At 38.6% G+C, this 20,955-nt stretch overlaps 1 protein-coding gene across 4 annotated transcripts in view; it reads left to right on the top strand.

Annotated features, from left to right (window-relative positions):
• Positions 1–20,384, top strand: part of LOC123958271 (complexin-2-like) — a 67,217-nt gene extending 46,833 nt beyond the window's left edge. For all 4 annotated transcript variants that reach the window (XM_046031547.1, XM_046031543.1, XM_046031545.1 and 1 more), the window contains 2 exons: positions 10,984–11,159; positions 16,671–20,384. In XM_046031547.1, coding sequence (XP_045887503.1) covers positions 10,984–11,159; positions 16,671–16,865 — 371 coding nt within the window. In that variant the 3' untranslated portion in view covers positions 16,866–20,384. The remainder of the gene's footprint in view (positions 1–10,983; positions 11,160–16,670) is intronic.
• The last annotated feature ends 571 nt before the right edge of the window (positions 20,385–20,955 follow it).

Raw genomic sequence — 20,955 nt, 5'->3', positions numbered from 1 at the left:
CCAGAACAAACTAACAGAAGCTCAGCCCTGATAACACCTACTATCAAGTTATACTGGTTAATGTATTAGCACCAAGAGCATCTCTTTTGTGTTGTGTCTCTGGCTACCTGATGGATGTATGCCCAGCCATTCATTTACCTAACCTCTTAACCATTTTGTACACTTGGCTTTTGAGCTTCTTCTCTGCCTTTAGGTTTGGTGTAAGCTGTCAGACTCAACTAACACAAATCAAGTATTTGTCCAATCAGTCAACTAAAAACAATGACCTAAAAGAGCTGTTGATTTTTAGTGGGTTTACTAATATGATCAACTTACATTGCAGATGTTTTCATTCAGTTTCTTGTTAATTATTTCCAGAGAAAACTATTAGTTACATATTACTTTTGCAGCATTCCCTAACACTGATTAATATAAATAAGAAAGTGAAAGAATATGCTATTTACAGTAGATAATAATAACATGTGCAGTCCAGGTAATAAGAAGCCTAATTGAAAAGTGACTGACTGCTTATCTGCATCAAGCAGAATACAGTACAGTATATTTATCAGCTTTTCTGAAATGCAGAGACAACCTAATACAACTTAAATTAGTCTGTTATATCTCCTTTATGACTCCTGGTGGGTAGACTCTTGACGCAGCGTCACCTCCATGACTCATTACTGCAGTGACTCCAGAGTAATTGCTTATGAAATTCTGCGATTGCTCTCCATGATCTCTGGCACGCAACCAAATGTGCCACCCCGAGCTGTCATGGGTTGTTAGAGCACCACCATAGATAGTGCTTATCTGAAGAGCCAGAAGAAGCTATCAGACCTAAATTCCATACAAAGCCAGTTATCGTATAATGAGCCAGTGATCATCATGATGAAAGTGCTAAAGTGATATTATCCTGGTGACATTCCATTTCACCATGGAGAAAATTATTGCATTTTGGTGTATTTTAAGCTTCATGTGTTGTCGGGGTTTTTTTGATGAAATAATTCATGTGAATGACTAAATAATTTTTTTACAAATCTTACTGGGATTTGTATATTTTTTCATCAGACAAAGTTCTTGGAAGATATATTGGTTGTCATGGGAGTTCTTAGATTTTCCAATCTAATGTACATTTTGATTTATTAGCTAATTTTCATGATTTTATAGTGTTATTTATCTAGTTGAATGGGCTTTGTGTGCACATATTACTAAAATAAGTAAACGCGTGTTGTGGTGAACTGTATTGTGTGTGTGTGTGTGTGTGTGTGTGTGTGTGCATGGGTGGTTTGCCTCGTCCTTGATGCCAAACTCAGAGGTGATAAATGTTGCCTGTCCCTGCCTGCTCATCGACAAGGCCAGACTCTGTGAGGCTGTCTTCAAATGATAATGGTTGGGGACGGGTGATAAAGCACAGGAATGATGTACCTCAAGCTTCCATTTCCCATGTACTCCAAAGATTTACTGTGGTGCGAGGTATGCATCTCCTTAGTGTTCTCTTTCCACTTTGCTTCCAGCACATGAAAAATCATTCTGTGTTTCTGTCCGCTTTTCCAAATACATCAGCTACTGTCAAGCTTCTTATATTTCCACTTGCTCTGCTATTGAGGTCTTCACTCAGTTTTGGACTTTAGTGCCTTTTATTTCAATGTAGTTTTTCACATAACTTTTGATTTTTTTTAAAAAATTTCTTCAAATGAATCTTTATTTGTTTGTAGACTAAATTTAAGCCCCCAACAGAATGAACTTCAGTAACACACAGACACAATAAAAAAAATTACTACAAACGAGACTCAGGTAATTAGCAAAGAAAGATTTTCTGGTGTTGAATATATGTAACAAATGTGACTGATCTACACAATATGACATTCTTCATCACATTAATATCTACTGTAATGATTTAACCATACAGTTAACACATACATGACAGTAGCCTTTTGAAGCAATGTGACTTTAAGTTGTCTTTTCACCACGCAAAAGGTAGATAAGCAGCCATTTGCTATCCTCCAACACATATCTTTGCCTCAATGTCATTTTAAAAAATCTACTCAAGGACCCTTTAGTTGATATTAAACTTGGCACCATTCCGCTATAAAATAAATGAATTTAATTTGTTCATCCCCTCTTCCCTTAGCCCTTCATCCCTTAAAACAATGAAATTAATACATTTAAACCTTTAAATGACACATTGTTGTGGCATTGTGCTAGGGAATCATTACCTGGTCAGCCTGTCACTCTTGGCGAGATAGAAGCACATTTCTGTACTGAACAGAGAATTCTCTTCTTCTTTTACCCAAAGTGTTGAAAGAGCTCTCCAAGGACAGCTATGTTCCAAAAACAAAACCAGTCTCCCTGATAGAGTCAATAGTTGTCAAGGACCAGCACAGACAGCTCAGTGTGAAAAGTGACTCAGTGCTGCTTTAACAAAAGTTTTGTTTTTATCTTTTCAAGGTCTGACATTGATGAAACTTGGTGTAGGAGTTGAAAGCCACAGCCACAGATCTTTTAAAGCATCATGATGCCACCATGACTTCTACATGTCCTTTAAGAAGTTGGCGAGCTGTGGATGTGAATGTTTTTGTAACTTTATAAACACCCACACTGACACCTGATTAGTTCATTCTACCTCAGCAGCAAGGCAAATTCAAAAGCCATAATCAGCACATGCGTGTGTGAATAATCAATAAAGTGAACAATGCATTGCATCCTGACTCTGACAGTTAGCATAACAGCTTCCTGGTCATTGTACTTGGCCAAATCACCAACAATCTTCAGTTGGCAAGAAAACTTCAGATATCTTTATGTAACTTTTATCCTCAAGTTATTTTGGTTTGTCACATGTGTCAGGCCACACATTGCCTCTTTGGTCAAAATGAGGCCTTTTCTTTTTTGGCATAGCGGCCACAGATGCACAATGGCCAAAAAAACTCTTATCTTATACACAACCATTACAAACAAGGATGATGTAAAACAATTGAGCATCAAAAACACCCCAACATGATTCTTTCTGTAGAGCTACCGTTGTGTTTTTTGTCTCCTTTTAGCTCTGTTTTGGTCTCCACCAATTCTCAAGAAAAACGCTTGGCTCTTTATAGCCGTAGTTGCTCTGTAGACCTTTATTTTGTACACTGTGCTCTTCTGACCAACACTAAAAGATTTGAGAGGCAACTCGTGGAGGACGCAGTACAAATTTTCAGTCTGCTCTCACTGTACCCAGCCATGTCGTTTTCTGCTTTACGGTAAGGTTCTCTTGGTGGTCTTTCCACTGGGGTTTGGGACCAACTTCCTGTCCCAGCCTGGAGCAGGAGGCTGATGATGATGGTCTGGACGGCTGGTGTGGGCCGTGGGGGTTGAAGCAGGGACCTGCAAGTCGACAGCCAAGGGACCGCTGAGGACTGATGACAGATGGGAGAGCAGGAACACAGAGTCCTTGAGCTGGTCCTGCTGTTTCCTCTCTCTTGCGCTATCACTTTTTTTTTTCCATTTTTTCTCTAGTTCTCACAATACCCTTGCCCTTTTATTTAATCTTTCTCAAAATCTGTTCCTCTTTCTCTCGCCCACATGTCTCATCTTTCTTTATCTGTCAATTTCCTTGTATTTTCTCTCTCTTTTTCTTCTTCTTTCCACAATTTTCATTATATCATTCTTACTCTCTTAACTTTGTTCCCCTTTACTGTCCCTTTTCTCTTTCCTGAATACCCCTTGTTCTTTTTCATCTCTAGTGATCTTTACAATCTATGTAAATTTTGTGTATCACTGTCAGCTCTTTCTGTCCTTGATTTTTTCTTTAGTCTTTCACTCTTTTTTTCTTACTAATACCCGCTCATTCTCTCTATCGATCTCTCTAATTTCCTATGTTGTAGTGGAAATGACCTTTCTCACCGTCATTCTAGTTAACCTTATTCCTCTGTCCTTGTTTTTCACTGTCTTCAATTTCAGCCCTCTATCTCTCCCTCTTTTTCTCTCTCCATACTTCTTCACAGGCCTTTGGGCTCCACAGGGGACTCTTTTCATGTGGCCTCACCCATCCGTCAGCACAAAACATGCAACTCACGCACACACACAAACGCACAAGTGGAAACACTCTTGGAGCCCAAATGCACCTGGAGGACATGAACTCGATTACACCCTCTGCTCTGACAGCGCACAGTGACTGTGCACACTCACTGTGACACACACATCATGCATGCACAGATGCATAGTGGGAATTAAGAGCTGTACATTTTGTTCTCTTTCTTTAACACCCAGGAGATCCTGATCAACACACACACTCCTCGTGTTTTCACACCTTTTCCAAATCTAAAGCCAGCCTTTGTGTAATTCTGCGCAGTCCACTGCATGACCTGACCAACCATATTTTCCCAACTTCTCCTTGATATATTTCAATTTCTTCTCCTTTTCCCGCTAAGCAGAGTAAGCCTTCTCTTTCTTTTAAATTAGCTCTCGGGCCTAAGGCGACCTTGAAGGTCCTTTTAAAGGCTGTAATGAGCTAGCACGGTTAACTCGTTCTATATCACACAGGCTCCGCCCTCAACTGGACTCTATGGATACTACCTCCTCCAATCACACGCACGCACTTGCCCACTGAAATTTTCTTGTGCACGTAGCCGGCCAATAGGACGTCGCTACTGATACGTGCGTGACGTATAAATAGCAGTGTCCCTACTGCCTCAGCATCCTTTTTTGTTCAGAAAACGGCGAACTGCTCACTGTCACTTGGTGATGTGGTGGTCGGGGCTTTGGCCGGCCTTTGGCCGACCGGGTTGGTGTGGTGGACTTTGGCTTGTCGCAGTCATCGGGCTCCACCAACTGTACCCATAGAGTCCAGTAGAGGGCGGAGCCTGTGTGAGATAGAACGAAGGTTACGATATGGTAACCCTAGTTCTATAAGCACAGGCGGAGCCCTCTACCGATGAGCCCTGCCGCTCTGCCTCCGTCTGCTGAAGAGGCGGTCGGCTACGTGCACGATAAAATTTCAGTGGGCAAGTGCGTGCGTGTGATTGGAGGAGGTAGTACCCATAGGGTCCAGTAGAAGGCTCCACCTGTGCTGATAGAACTAGGGTTACCATATCGTAACCTTCGTTCTCTATGCTCATGGCCTTACTGTCCCAGGTTAGATTTGTACTGTGTACTGCATTACCGTAGTAATGGACTGACTTAAAACATGGTTTTAGCCACCGTAGCAGCAGGGTTCTGGGGATCTGTCAGTCATCTGCCATGACATTGTGTAATGACGGTGCTATTTTTTGTTTTCCATGAGATGAGATTGCCATGAACTTTAGTACAGATATCCATGCCCAGAGGAGGAATCCTTATTACTTTGGTGATCCTCTGATTTGACATATGTAGTTTAGAGTGAAATCTCCTGACAACTGTTGGAAGGATTACCATGCAATGCTCCATGTTCTGACTTTTTATCCAGCACCATCATAAGGTCAAATGTTCAATTTTTGACCATTATTTTGGTTTCCAGTATCTATTTTATAACATTTTCTTCACAATAAACATTACATCCCCACAGAAACTCTGGGGTGGCTGTATGGTCATGTCAGAGACATTTAGTGTTCATTTTTACATTTGTACAGCTGTAATAAGCTGTAATTTGGGCGGCTGTGGCTCAGGAGGTAGAGCGGGTTGGCCGTTAATCGGAAGGTCGGCGGTTCAATCCCTGGCTCCCCCTGGTTGCGTGTCGAAGTGTCCTTGGGCAAGATTCTGAACCCCGATTTGCCCCTGGCGGCTATTCCGCCAGTGTATGAGTGAGTGTGAATGTTAGTTTCCGTTTGAGCACTTAGGCTCAGTGTATGAATGTGTGTGACTGGTGAATGCAGATGTAGTGTAAAAGTGCTTTGAGTAGTCGAAAAGACTAGAAAGGTGCTATACAAGTACGGCGCATTTACATTTACATTAATACAGTATGTTTAGTGGAGTTGATTTTTAACTTATTGAATTGTGGCAACAATTTGTGAGATTTGATGGTGCATTGGATTTTTTTGCGTAGAGGATCACAGCTAAATCAACATTTTGATTGAATTTAGATTAAATCATTCCACACCAATTTGAAAATGAAAATTTTTGTTTCTCAGGCAAGGTTATGCCTTGATTGGTTATGTTTTTGTGTGGTGTTTGTTCAACAATGTTTTGTTCAATGCATGTGTCATACAGCACTGCTGTTTTCCTATGGGGTCATGTTTTTTGGGCATACCAGCAAATCCTAAAGTTTTGGACAGTTTCTGGTAGTTGTGGTAGGTTCCAGTACTTGAAAACATATTCATAAAAGCCTCTTATGAAGTAGTACTGAGTTTGCAGAGTTCAGATTAATCATGTCTCATTGCAGGAATTTTATTACTGCAGTTAAACCTTTATTTGCAGTTGCTGATTTACAACCACAAGCAATGAAGAAGTATAGCTCTAGCACTGTGCTAAGGAATGAGTTATTTATTGTGCTTTTTAATTAAGTACTTTAAACCATGTTCCAGTGTTTTTCTAACCATAGCTCTCAGCTCTTCCTCTGGAGCTTTCTCATTTTGCTTACCATTCCCTGACTCCACAGCTGGCAGCGTTTGATGACACCAAGGCTTTTGGGAATGACAACTGTCTCACATCACTACACAGCAACTTTGTCACAATCAGACGAGCTAATTAGCCTTGAGCATCGAGATTAGTCATGTGGAGGTTTGAGAAAGGCACTGCAACATGTGAAATACAAGAGATAAATTTGGCATCAACTGCAAATTGGTAAAAAATCATCAGCAGTAGACCCTAGATAAGAAGCGTATCTGAATAATACAGCTGATTTATACTTAGAATTATCCAAATTTGGGAACAAGATGGGGGCTGCACACTGAACCATGGACAATTATGAATGAGGATGTTGTGGTGCAGAGCAAGGGTTTTCTGCTGAAAGACACTGAAAAAAAGTTTCACCTAAACTCAAGTAAAACACAGAAGGACTTTTGATTAAAGCTTCTCTTTTAATGAGAGTATAATTGTAATTGCAGTATATTTAGACAGACCTAGACAAAATTAAATACCGTTCTACACATTATCAAACTATTATGAATATATTTGACAGATTACCAGGTTGAGTTACTATAAGGTTAAAAATACTCATCATTAATTTTAGTCTTTGCTTGCACAAATTAAAATTTCAGTATCAGAGTCAGTGCTAATGAGAAGGTGAGTTTAGGTCATAACAAGAAGCTGGGAAAATATACCTCATAAAGTCTAAGCTCAAACAAGACATAAAGCATGCTGTGATATTTTTAATTTAAATCTGCAGAAAGTTTAACAAGTCATAATTTCGGAAGTTTCTCTGTTCAGCTTGGCCAAAGTTATTATCCCTGAAGTGATGAGGGATATCTCCATCAGAGTCTATTCAGCTTCTGTAAAGATGGCTATGCATACAGGATTTGGGAAATCACCTCAAGCTACCAGCAACAAAGAAGAGAGCAACTTTTCAGTCCTATTCAGCAGTTCAGTTTGGCCTGGGGCAAGGCACAGAAAGGAGATATTCTGCTTCATGACTGCATATAAACATGTGATTAATAATTTATCCTGAAAGTTTCTTGGAGCCTGAAAGAAAACTCTTTGCTTGCCTTCAGAACAGGAAGATCAGGGTTATGCTGCAGAACTGAGAAAAACTCAAAGCATTTATCTGACTCCTTGACATCTTAAGCTGCCTAAAATTTATGACAAAACCATGAGTTCACTGCTTTCTTATTTGCTACTGAAGTTTTTTACACTTAGAGTGTATGTAGATGTGACTGATCAGGGTTGATATCAGGCCACCAGTTTTGATTAAAGTCAACATGAATATGTTCTACACCTTAAGGTGAAAACATGGTTTATATTTAGACTTTTTCTTTACTTATTCACAAAGTAACTTTCATCAATTATTTATAAATAATGAAAACAGAGCCCAGCATTTAGTTGCAGAAGATTAACAGAATGATGAGGAGAGAGTCTCAAAAACTGAAGAGAAAAGTGAGGAGACTTCTGACAATCTTTATTAGTAGAATTTGGTCATCAGATTTGACCAAAAGCTCCAGAAAAATCATATAAGTGGACCTGAGTTGAACTTTAATGCTCTGATGACTTTAAGTATTACATAAATTGATCCAACGTAATTAACATAATAACAAAGAACAAACATGAAAAGCTGATGACAAACAGCTGTCTGAAACTGTGTGGTTGAGATTATGATTTGTTAAAAGAAACGTTACCAGATATCTTTTGATTGGTTATACAGTTAAGTCACTGACTGTATTTGGATTAAATGAACTCTTAACTCCAGACTAATGACCCGTTTATGCTTATTACTGTATATTTTACATGTTACACTGACATGAAAAGGCCTTGAGATAATGAACGTAATACATTCAACACATCATGTGTTTAGAACACTAAGGAGTTAATGAAAAAAACACAAAACGTCAACATGTCTGTTTATTAATTAGCAGTCACCCTGCTCTGTATGACTAAGGACTGGGGCTTGTCCTGGTTTCTCAACACGGCAAGTTCGGAGTGCGGCCAAGAACCTCAAGGTCACCGCTGTCTCATCAATTTCACGGCTGAAGCAGATGGCTGTGTCTTTGAGTCGTTCCTCCGGAGAGCCTGCGAGGCGCAGCATAGCAGCCGAGCCCAGACCGGGGCGCAGACAGAGGCGCTAATAGTGAAAGGAAGTGTGCTGGACTCGGAGAAGGGAGAGAGTCAGATATATCTCAAATTTGCCCGGTGTGGTCCAGGAGTTCTCATTAAAATCAATTTCTTTCCTGCAAGTTGGAAGTGAGGTGGGTTGAGGGTTCATAGGGCCACTGTTAGAGCAATGGCTTGTTTCCAGCCACTGAGCTGGAAAGCGTAGCTAATGCCTCTGGAGTGAGAACACACAGGCAGAGCCCCTTGTAAATATAATGTTCAAAAGCACTGCAGGAGCAGCTCAACATGCAGGATGACACTCAAGATTAGTCTTAATTTGAACTATGGCCTTTTAAATTATTTAAAGGATTATACCAGCATTTATATTTACTTAGGCAGTAAAACTGTTCTGGTAAGAGTTCTTCCATGGACGGCATGGTGGTGCAGTGGTTAGCGCTGTCGCCTCACAGCAAGAAGGTTATGGGTTCAAAGAAATGTTTTTCTGTGTGAAGTTGCATGTTCACCCTGTGTCTGTGTGGGTTTTCTCCGGGTGCTCTGGATTCCTGCAGTGTCAAAAACATGTTAGGTAAGTTCTCCAGTTTGACCTGGCATGGCATTTCAATCTGGAGTTGGTCCCCGGGTGCTGTACAGTGGCTGCCCACTGCTCCCTTCAGGGATGGGTTAAATGCAGAGGATGAATTTTGCTACATGTATGTGACAATAAAGTACGTTTATGTTTTTATGTAACACATGAAGCAAGGAATTTAAGTTCTATTGTAAAACAAGCATAAATGACTGTACCTGGGTCATGTATTGTTTATTGGTTTTCTGTGTCTGGTTTACATGTCTTATAATCATCTACACAAGAATTGTGTAGATCACACTTGTGAAAACACTTTGCTCAAGCACAACAAAACAGCAAGACAGAACAGGTACTGACAAAACAAAATGTTCACTGTGAAGGACTATCTATCTCTCTCTGTGAAAGTTGTTTTCATTTGTACAAGAGTGAAAGGAGGCAAATGGCTTCATCTGAGTCCTGACAGCTCCAACAGCGCGGACAGTGTGCACACGCCAGCCAATGTTTTTCATGACATTTTTTAACCTACAGTGCCATCGTTTTAAATTCCTTCTCTCCACGACATCTGCGCACGGTTCCTACGGTGTGGTTAATGTTAGGGAGTGTAGATGTTTAAGGTTAGGCTACTAAAAACCATGGCGAAGGTTAAGGAAATCTGGATAAAAAAATTTAAAAGTGAACATAAACAGATTTGACAGAATGAGAACATGACAGTCACATGGGCTACACACCCATCCGCCACCACAACCGTCACACCCTTACGTTCCATGTCTCTACATAAACGGCATACTTGTTCACGGGTTTGCACTGGACATAAATTGCAGAATCATCCAATATGAATGAAATTCCTAGGATACTGGGCTAAGGCAAAACACACTAACGGTGTCGTGACACATGAAGCATGTCATTTGATGCCACACACACCAGATGCTCTACGCAGTACACAGACAGAAGAAGAAGTCAAGATAAAGTAGGATGTCAGTGCCTGAGACAGCTTTGCCAGTGCCTGCAGGCATTTTAATAAGCCAAACTTCATCAAGAAGAGAACTTACTCAAAATGGGCTTTGGTATTTTTCTTGACTTTTTCTTTTATCGTTGAGTAAAGCCAGTGCAATGGTAGGAAAAGCTTAACTTTGAAAATCATTAGCATTGTGGAGTGATGAAGTAAGGAAGAGAAAAGACCAAAGCTGTAAACATAGCATATAATAATAAGTATATTTTCTACGTGTGCTTGATCTCTTGTTTAGATTATCTAACAAATACATACAGGAGATGGGATCAGCAGCAAAATGAGCCCCACTGTCTGTTTATTATGGTCCTCTCGACAGCACCGTAAGCCTTTTGTTCTCAGGTCTTGACCCATAGTCCAAGTGGACACTTTGCATAGGGATGTAAATTCCTGCTGGAGATAGCAACGGCCAAAGTGAGCAGCACAAAGGCAATCAAGAGAATTGCTAATAATTTATTGCATTGCCTTTTATCTCCAGCTCTTGTTCATGGCGGTCACCTCTTGTTCCCCCTATTGTCAGACTCTTTTGTCTTTGGTTCAGTCGAGGGCAGATTGAGCTGCTCTTTCACTGGCCTGAAAGACGATTGAAATATAAAGCAATGCCAATTGAATAATCCAAATCCTACATGTACCACTGTTCACATCATTTGCTTAGCAACAGCTGATAGCTGATATCTACTATATGCAATTACTGTGAATTGCCAATGCCACTTGTTAAAAGATTAATGCTTGACATTTGTGTCATTTATCACTTTTCTCTCTCTCTTTCTGTCACCACCACCAACAGGGGCCACCAAAGACATGGGCAAGATGCTTGGTGGAGAGGAGGAGAAAGATCCTGATGCTCAGAAAAAAGAGGAAGAAAGGCAAGAGGCGCTGAGGCAACAGGAGGAAGAGAGGAAGGCCAAATATGCAAAAATGGAAGCAGAGAGAGAAAACCTCCGACAGGGTATCAGGGATAAGGTAAAAAGAAAACACACACACATACACAGTTCAGTACAGCCAACAAAGAATGTTCAAGAATGTTCACTCCCTTGTTTATTCCCTAGAGGTGTAGGCTACAGTTACTAAAGAAATGTCAGGAGATGCTCAGTTCTACCATATCAGCTGCGACACAACTTCTCTTGGGTAACACTACCACTTGTTTGATAAAGAACAGGGAATATAATGAGTACAGTGCAGCACAATAACAACATTCTACTCATTCTTGTCTCCTACAAATAATGTTCACTTACAACTACTTTGAATTGGCTATAATTGGCAAATATTTCAGAGGAAACAGAGGCATCGGTATGATTCAAACAAAGTGCTTGTAGAATCGTTAGGCAACATCTGAAACCCTCTCTCCACGAGTTTGGGGGACCTACTTGACTATCCAAAATTGGAAATAACAAAATAGTGCATACTGAATCCTTTATCAACCCAATAATTATATGTTTATATTAAACTTAAAACTTAAATATTTCATTGGACAATATCCACTTTTGGATACACTTTATGATTGATCAGTTCACCCAAATTACAAGCCTAATTTAAGTTGTACCCTTCCATACTAATAGTTTTTTGTGCCCACCTCTGAGATTTTTGCAAGCACACCAATACAATGGCAATGAATTCAATTTCATTTCAAATGTCTTTTCAGTGGCAATGTCACAGGTAACTTGAATAATCTAAAGCAATGGTTCTCAAAGTGGGGTCCAGGGACCCCCCAGGGTCCTTGAGAGGGTTCCAGGGGGTCCCCAGATAAAAAGGGGAATCATTTATTTTCACTATAATTCCATCCATTAGTAACACAATGACAGAATGTATGACTATTTTGGTCATGAGTTTCATATATTTTCCATAATAAAACATCTAAAAACACAATATCCTCTTTAATGTGGGGAGCATTACATATGTTCTATCCAAAATTAATTAGCAAATGTAAAGTAGCTGCATATGAACTTAATGGGTAAGAAACAGGGTTGCTTCTACTGCAGGCTTAATTAAAAAACCCACCCAAGATTAGAGCATTCTCATCGCCTTACATATTTAGTTTGCTTTAAACCATTGCAGACGGGTCAGATTTGTAAACACAAGTGTGCTGTGTGCAGTTCGGTTAACACATACAGGATTCCTTGGTGATGATATTGAGATTTTTCTTTTTAGTCTTGCCAAGTCAATCTTGTCTTTGATAAATTCATGCTTACTATTTAATTCATCTGTAATAAAAAGTTAATTGATGTTATCAAAGTATCTGCAGCTTGCAGTCAAATATTCCTCTTGACATTGCTAATATTTTATTGAATATTTAACTTGAACACTATCTGAGGGCTTTCAAGCTGAGTTTGAAACTTTTCCATGTGTAGCCCTTGTAAAGCTGTCTTTGGCGTTTGAGGATCTGCTCCCCATTCCACCAAGTCCCAGTGATTTCTTTGGTTTTGTTTTGGAACAATTGTGAAAGAATAAAGAGGAGGGAGACGGAGCGATATGACAGCATATCTTTGGAAAGTGTTTGATTATAGAGCGTGGAGAGGGGCTGACTAAGCGTGACTGTCTTCACTTCAACTAACGCAGGCCTTTGTTACTGTGGAACAAGTCTGAGAGTGAGAGAGAGACTGACTAAGACAGATTGCAAGAGAACGAAACAGAGCGGCATGGAGGGAAAGATGAGAACAAACAAGGGAGCAGAAGGAGATACAGTCAAGAATTTATGAAAGTCAAGAAGAAACAGTCTAAGGTGTTGAACTAAGACTTGATCATTCCACTTCTCAAATCTTTTGCAAAGGTGCCTCCAACTATTTAGCAAACCAGGCTGCTTTATTTTGTCTAGGTGTTTGACTTAAAGCCACAGGATGAATAACCATGATAGCTTGTCTCGTAAGTGTACAGTCAATATTATATATTCTAGCAGAAATGCTCGCAATGACAATGTTAACATAGTCATGTTTAGCAGGTTATGCTTATCGCATTCACCGTGTTAATTGTGTTATCCTGCTAACATTTGATAATTAGCGCTAAATAAAAAGTATAGCTGACGCTGATGGGGCAAACATAGTTTTGCAGATATTTCAACCTCCTGGTGTTGCTGCAAAAAGTCAAAGGATCATCAAAGTCATTAGGATTGATCATCTGGGGACCATGAATATCTGCACAAAATGTGTTGGTAATCCATCCAATTTTAGTGAAGATATTTCAGACTGGACCAATGTGAGTTACTATGCAACTGACTTACTGACACTGCCACCCATAGAGCCACTGCCAGTGGTGTGGCTAAGATGTTAAAATTAGCTACCAATATGAGATGGGATCTGGCAGCTGGTTTTGATGGAAAACAAGGATATGTTCACAATGTCATGTCATTCATATCTTTCCCTCAAAACATAATTTTTACTGCAATTAGAGAACAGCTGCAAATGTTAAATTATTATGTTGTTTTTTCAAAGGTGGTGTATGTGGCAAGTGAGCTTATTCATTTTCTCATAGTTTTTGTTTTACTATGTGAGATGTATATTTTGCGTTAGAACTTGAAGAATGTATTAAAATAGTGAAATATTTAAAAGTTAATTAATCACAATGGATAAATATGTTTTGCATTGCATTTGACTTTGTTATTTAAGTTTACTGTTATTGGTGTAAAGCAGGCTGTTACAATGATGCATGTTCTGGTAATAGAGTACCGTTACTTTAAGGGAGGCTCTCTCAGCTTTCCTTGTTAGCTGTTAAACCAGAGAAAGAGGAAGAGACTAGCTGTGGAGTCACACAGTTTTTATACTGTGTCCTGAGTTGTAACTGATTTTATCCAGCAAAGAAACATTGTGGACATCTGTAGAATAAAGTCTGTGTATTACCAACTCACATCTGAAGTCAAATGGATGATTACAGAAAAAGCATTGGTTGGGACACGTGTATGCCAGGACGATCAGCTAGTTTGCAATTTACGGTAACAGGTGGATAAATAAACTTTTCCATTTTGGATTATAGTGAAGATGGGAGTCCTCCCATCTTCACTATAATGTAAAAATGGAAAAAAGAACCCAATAATTTACGGACAGGACCAGTGCATATTAAACTACTGTATATATCAAAGTTTAAATCGAGAGGCTTGAGTATAAATATTTCTTCCAAAAAAAAGATAGGAGTCCAAATTTTAGATATAATCTCTGCCCTGTCTTTCACTGATTATTTGCTGCAGATTGATTGTTGCCCCATTTTGACTTAAGTCTTATAGTAGCATTTATTGTAGTACAGTAACTGAATTGGCATTTATTTCTGATTTCTGAGGAATATAAAACTAAGGATCACAAAGTAGCATCATATCATCTGTCAAGGGATGAAGAGCTTAGAAGAAAAGGAACCCAAGGGGTCTCACTGTCTGCAGAATGAGTACTTCAAATCCAGTGTTGAGCAAAATATAAGACCAGAAGTAAAGTAACTGTCAAACCACCAACAGCTGCTATTATTTGTCAGCGTGCTTTGGCCGTAAAAATCTTCCATTACAAACATTCATCTAATACCTTAAAGAATGTAACCAGGTTTCCTTGGAGACATTTCTAAGAAATATCAATGCTTGGCACAAGGATTGTTTAGTTGTGACAGTAGATATTGAGCTGGATGCAGGCTATATTGGCAAAAAAGGATGAAAAACCTTAGTGTTTGCAATAACATTTGACTGTGTTGTTCCCCCAGCAACACTATCTATAGTGGTCCACTCTAAAAACACAAACAGAGATGCTCATACTCCCCCTGTGCACAGCTTCACAGTGGAAATGGACACTAGTAGTCTTCCTTTAAAATATTTATTGTTCCAGAATCACATTAACGTGCCCCTGTGAGAGCAGCAAAGAGGTCATGGAGGAGTCCAGCTCATTTTCCAGGTCTCTGCCTCAAGATCAACCATCGCTCAGCCTGTTGACCTTCCTGTGCTCTGCAACCTTTTCCTTGCAGTCCAACTGTATTGATTTTGCTCAAAATAGAAGAACACATGCACAAACTACACTTTAGGTAACAGTAAACACAGAACCTTTACATCAAAACAAAAGCTGTCCAGATTTTGTTTCAAGTTAATGTGATTGTAAAAAGTATCTCTGCATTTCTTAATTTCTAACTTAATTTTGACTTTTCTATTGGAGTTTTTAAAAGGGGTGAATTTTTTGGACTATATATCCATAGTATATAAATATGTAGTAGTAGTAGTAGTAGTAGTAGTAGTAGTAGTAGTAGTAGTAACTGAACTGAATTAACTAAATCCATGGTGACAGCTAAGTGACATCATTAATGAATGAAGAACAAATTGCATTTTTTTTTTTTTTTCGCTACAGAATTACAGAGAGATGACTTGAATTGCACAAGATTGTTACAATCAAGGCACAGGAAACAGAGATTTCCCAGCTGTTGTTTGTCTTACTGTTTTAAATTGCAATTCTGTGCTCTTTCTCCTCTAAACACACTCTTGATTTAATAGAAGTCTGTTGGGGCCCAGGGTTTTGTAAGTTAATTGTTAGCATTGTCCATTACACCCACTGAGATCCTCTGCCTGTAATTGGTACATAAAATATCCAGGTAGCTCAAATTAGACCAAGCAGCAGTGAAAACCCCCATGTACACTCCCAAACACAGAAGCACAAACACAAAACCCACATTTCTGTTCAGTTCTAACTCTGCATCTAATTGCAGAAATCCAATGTAACTGCTATTCATGCAGGACCAAGAAAGCTGCAGTACACAGTGCTTAAACTTCATGAGGAAGAAGCCTAAAGCTAATTTATGCAAATGAAGAAATATGAATTACTTTGCGAGAGTACTAATCATTTTCAACCAATTTACCTCAAATGCATGAAATGATCATGTCACGCTTCACTCGTCTCTGTCTTTAGAGTAAAGATTGCCACATTTTGAAGTCAGACACAGTATTCATAGGACATTTCTCCAGCACAGCAGTGACTTCCAGCTTACTTTTGAAGTGAGTGGAGAAGTTGTTTCCACCTTTATTCTAAACATAGAATTTAAATAGTGTTTACGATACAAGGTAATCACATTGTGTCATGGTGCCTCACTTCTGCAATTTACAAAGTTTCTCACTGAATTGGAAAATTTAAGTGGGACATAATCAGCTGTGTGCACAGACTCTCTGGGAGGCTGCAATGAAAAAAATATTTGTATTTCTACAACTTGCAGGGTTATGGTTGTTTAGGAGCCAGGCCAGAGAAAGTGGTTTCAGTCTATACTAAGCTAAAATAATTACCTCCTAGCTCTAGCTTCATACATAGTGGAAAGAAATGCCAGTGGTCTGAATTGTCTATTCTAAATCTTAGCAAGAAAGTAAAAGTGTATTTTCCTTTACAGTTATTACAGTTAATGCAAAAGTTATGTTTTTTTTTATAATGAATGAGATAAATAATTTTCAAAAGAATGTCAAAAACTAGAATTTTAAATAACCACCCAATGGAGAAATAAATCCCATCTTGCCTGTTTTCCTTTGCCTTTTCTGTGTAGTATGGCATCAAGAAGAAGGAGGAGAAGGAAGCAGAAGCAGCGGCTGCTATGGAGCAGGCCTCCGAGGGCAGCCTCACCCGTCCGAAGAAGGCGGTTCCCACTGGCTGTGGTGACGAAGAGGAAGAGGAGAGCATCGTGGATACGGTCATGAAATTCATCCCGACCCCGCTCATGGATATGTTCAATAAAAAGTAACAGTATTTTGGATGAAATATGATTAACTTCCTACAATGTCATCTAAGACTAATGTCGTACCTTTCTTCATCTCCCACCCCTTCAACCTAACTTCTAAGTGTCTGAAATTGATTAATGTGCCATGACATTTCTCTTGATTTAAGTTATATGATCTGTGATGGTGACATGAACTTTATAATCTCTCATATAGAGCATCTTTCTGAATAACTTGTGATTATAACCCAATTTTAAAAGTATGTAACACCAACACAGATCTAGTGGCTTTACTTCAAGGCAAATGTTATGCCATGTTTTCAAAATGTCAAGCACTTAGAATAAGACCAGATATCACCCATCATCCACATTTTTCTGTTTGTAAATAGCCTTGGGTTATAAAAAAGAGAACTATATAGGAGTGAATAAGTGACATATAACAAGATGACTAAGAGTATAAGCCATATTTTTAACATTTAAGAAATAATCCAATTCATTAAAAAAATTGATTAAATTTTCCTGTTATTTTATTGCTAATATTTGATACATTAAGTGTATATAAATACTTGCATTTTTATTAGTTATCCGTTGTGAGGATTCAACCCATTAACTGTCCATCATGTTCTCATTGATTTATTCTGAATGTGTAATATGAGCACTGGGTCAAAACAACCTGTAAAACCAGAAAGTGAAGGAATTATTTTGTTTTGGGGCATGCAGTAAACTTTTGTGAAGTGAAGTACACAAATGGATTCCATTTGATTTTTATGATGAAGCAAAATACATTGATATTTGAGGCAATAACTGGTTTTCCATTTTTTATTTAATTAACATCTCATCCACAACACACAGTAGGTGATAATTGACTTTGTGTCTGAAATGTTCTTCCAAGGGGAAAACTATAAATTATCTCTCTTAAGTTAATTCACCATACATAAAGTTTGTCTCTGAGACATATAAATTCTATACATGTGTGGTTTTAACATTTAGTTTTTATGTCCTGTGGCAGGTGTCACTTGCTCTGCTTTTTGCAGTAGTATGTGTACATTTTAGACCAGGCTAGTTTATTTTGATTTGTGTTGACATTTCACCAAAAAAAAATGAAGAAACTTCACAAACAAAACTATGTTGTGAACACACTACATGTGAACAGACAGTGACAATAGTGCAATATATTGTTCGAAATGAAGTTGTCCTGTGTCCATTGGTTTAACTGATGGGAGTGAAGTCCCAAATCAGCAATAACAGACAATCTTCATTGTTGTGTGTTTAGACTTACTCTTCGATGTGTTAGTCGGTGTTAAGGCACAGATGTGTCTGCATAGCGGCAGTAAAGCCTTTGTAGGTCAGACATATTTGATTAAAAAAGAGAAAAGGGGGAAGGTGGGACGATTTGTTTTGTGTCGTAAAAAATGTTCAGCTACATGTTACTGATGAGCACAAACAGGATTTGTGTTCGAAATCATAAACCATACAGCAAATCTGTCTGCAGGTTTTCAAAGGCAGGCATTAACAATACATGCAGAGAAATGTGATGAAATAATGAGGGACTTTTTAAAAAGCCCTGAGCCCTGCGTGAAAGCTCCGTCACTATATAACAGAAAATGTTTACAAATTTGGCTCACATTTAAAGGGGGTCATCTGAAGGTAAAATCAAAATTTTCTCCATATGCCTTGTTATTTTTTCTGTTTACCCTTCATTCCACAGTGTCTTGCTAAAACATTCCAGATATTTCAGACATTCCACCAGACTTGTTCTGGTAGCAGTCAAACTTGGATATTTACAGTAGACTTCAGTTGATGCCTTTGTTAGCCTACAAGTAGCCTACTTCACAATGACATTTGATGTTGTTATAACCCAAAAATAGACAGTAGAATGAATGAAATACATATACATAAAGATTAATGACTTGACAAAGTAAAAGCAAAGTTATTATATGTACTGTTGTGTACAGAAAAAAAATCCCACATGAAGTTTAGGGGGAAGCATAAATGTGGTATTAGCAGAGGTACAGTTAAATCTTGTGATACAATTTGTTAGAAAATGTTTTTGTGATTCACACAGTCACTGTAGCTGTAGGCAAAATTAAGGTTTTCCAATCCAGCTTGTTTACCACATTGCCACTGTTTTTATGAAGCTAGCTAAACATGAAATAACACTAATTCTGAACTTGTGCATTCCTGTGGCATAGACGAGGGAAATTTAGCTTTTATCAGTGCTTTGTGAGCTCTGTAATCATGTTGAATATATATATATATAAAAAACATCCAAGGGCACAGTGTGGCAAGGGCACCTGTAGAGCATATTTATTGAAATGCCTGTGATTTTATTGTACTCGTAAACTGCCTTTGCCAGCATCTGTTCAAACAGTGTGTTAGCAGATAGTTAGCAACCGATAGTTGTTTACAGTTATGAAAACATACATCAACAACACTCAAATCCATTATCAGAGCCGTTATCCAATCAAACCAAAGAAGAGTGCTGGTAATAGTAGATTTAAACAATAGGTTGCATTCTAGTTATTTATTTACTGCATATCTTATTTATTTTGAAATTCTCAGGTATTAAATCTTTAAGTTTTAATAGAAGTTTAAACCATAACTAGCCTTCTCTTAGCATAATTCACCTTCTCTGCTAACAATTTAACAATTTCATTGCCATGGGCTTAGCAAGCCTACACTAACTTTTATTTATGAATGACATATCTCTTGTTTGGCCCAGACTATTTCCGAAAGCTATAATTACTGCCCAGTCAACCTCTGTATCAGCATCAAAACCTTAGCGAACTTCATCAGTGTGTGCAGTTCTTCAGACTACTAGTGAACCTTTTCCAAACTGTTGTGCTCTGAAATCATATCACCCATTGCCTGTCATCCATCATAAATCATAAATCCATTGATCATCATCTTGTAAATGCCAATTGATTGCGCTCTAAATAGACCACTGCCCAAACAAACTGCCCAAGTCATGCGTAATCAATATTTAGTCGTCCAGTAGACTCCAATTAAGTGTTGAGTTGGAAGTCACTCACTTGTACTCATACAGCTCATATAATATGATTAAGAAACTGCCTGAAAAATATTCCACCTAAACAACATACTCCTTTGATGTGACTTGAATGTAACTGTCTGATGTTTATCTCTCTTTGCATCTGTCTTTCTCTGTTCTGTACATGTTGAGAAGATGCTTACTCTTGTGCAGTATTTTTTCTTTCTTGTCTGTAGCCGGTCCTGTTTGTGTCCTCTGGTGGTTGGTATTTGAAAAATGTTAATTTGGTGCATTCTTTTGTACTGTGTAATCTTCTCACCCTTCTCCCTCCTTCTCGCTCTCTATCTCCCTATTTGTTGACAATGTTGAAATGTATGCATGCTTATGGTGTGCGATTTAGGCAAGGTTGTTGATAAAATCGTTTTGTGTCTTCTCTGTGTTTCAAAGCTCCACCTGTTAGCCTCACTGCATGCCATTTTAGACAGATATTTCAGTCTGTAACTTTCCTGCAAAAATGGAATCACCGCACACTCTGAGAATAAAGTGATTTCATATAATTTTTCATCGTCTTGTGTTTCTGCATTCAAAAAATACTGCAGCAGGCCTTTGGCTACTACTGCGTCTGTGTAAAATAAAAAACAGTATATGGAAGAAGTGGACGTGACGTTCAGTGTATTTCTGGTTTGGAAAGGCAACATCATCCCTGACTTGTGAGAGATGTGACCTGCAGTAATGGATCATATCCCATTGCATGGCATTCGTTAAGGAAGTATATGTGGTAAAACCTTCAATGTATATCACATGTTACTGTTTCTGTCAGTCAATCCTGTTTTTCATCTCAACGTGGCTGTTGTGCATTTTTTACATTTTATTTTTTTCTCAGAAGGAATTTCAACATCTATTCAATAAAAGCGAAAAGGGCTGTAAACAGAATGCACTGTGTTGTTCAAATCATGATTGGAGGGTTTTTTCAAAAACCCCACAGGGACATCAAAGCGATGCAAATAGCATCTATCTCATAGCAATTTGTCATAAGTGGGTCTGTGATATCGGTATCGGCAAACCTTTTACATCAAACAAATCCACTGAAAAGATAATGGAAGAACGCCAAGCAAGGATTAGGGATGG

This window comes from Micropterus dolomieu, linkage group LG19 (assembly GCF_021292245.1).
Source record: "Micropterus dolomieu isolate WLL.071019.BEF.003 ecotype Adirondacks linkage group LG19, ASM2129224v1, whole genome shotgun sequence".
NCBI lineage: Eukaryota > Metazoa > Chordata > Actinopteri > Centrarchiformes > Centrarchidae > Micropterus > Micropterus dolomieu.
The sequence above is the reverse complement of the archived record's forward strand: the minus strand, read 5'-3'. Positions and strand labels throughout refer to the sequence as shown.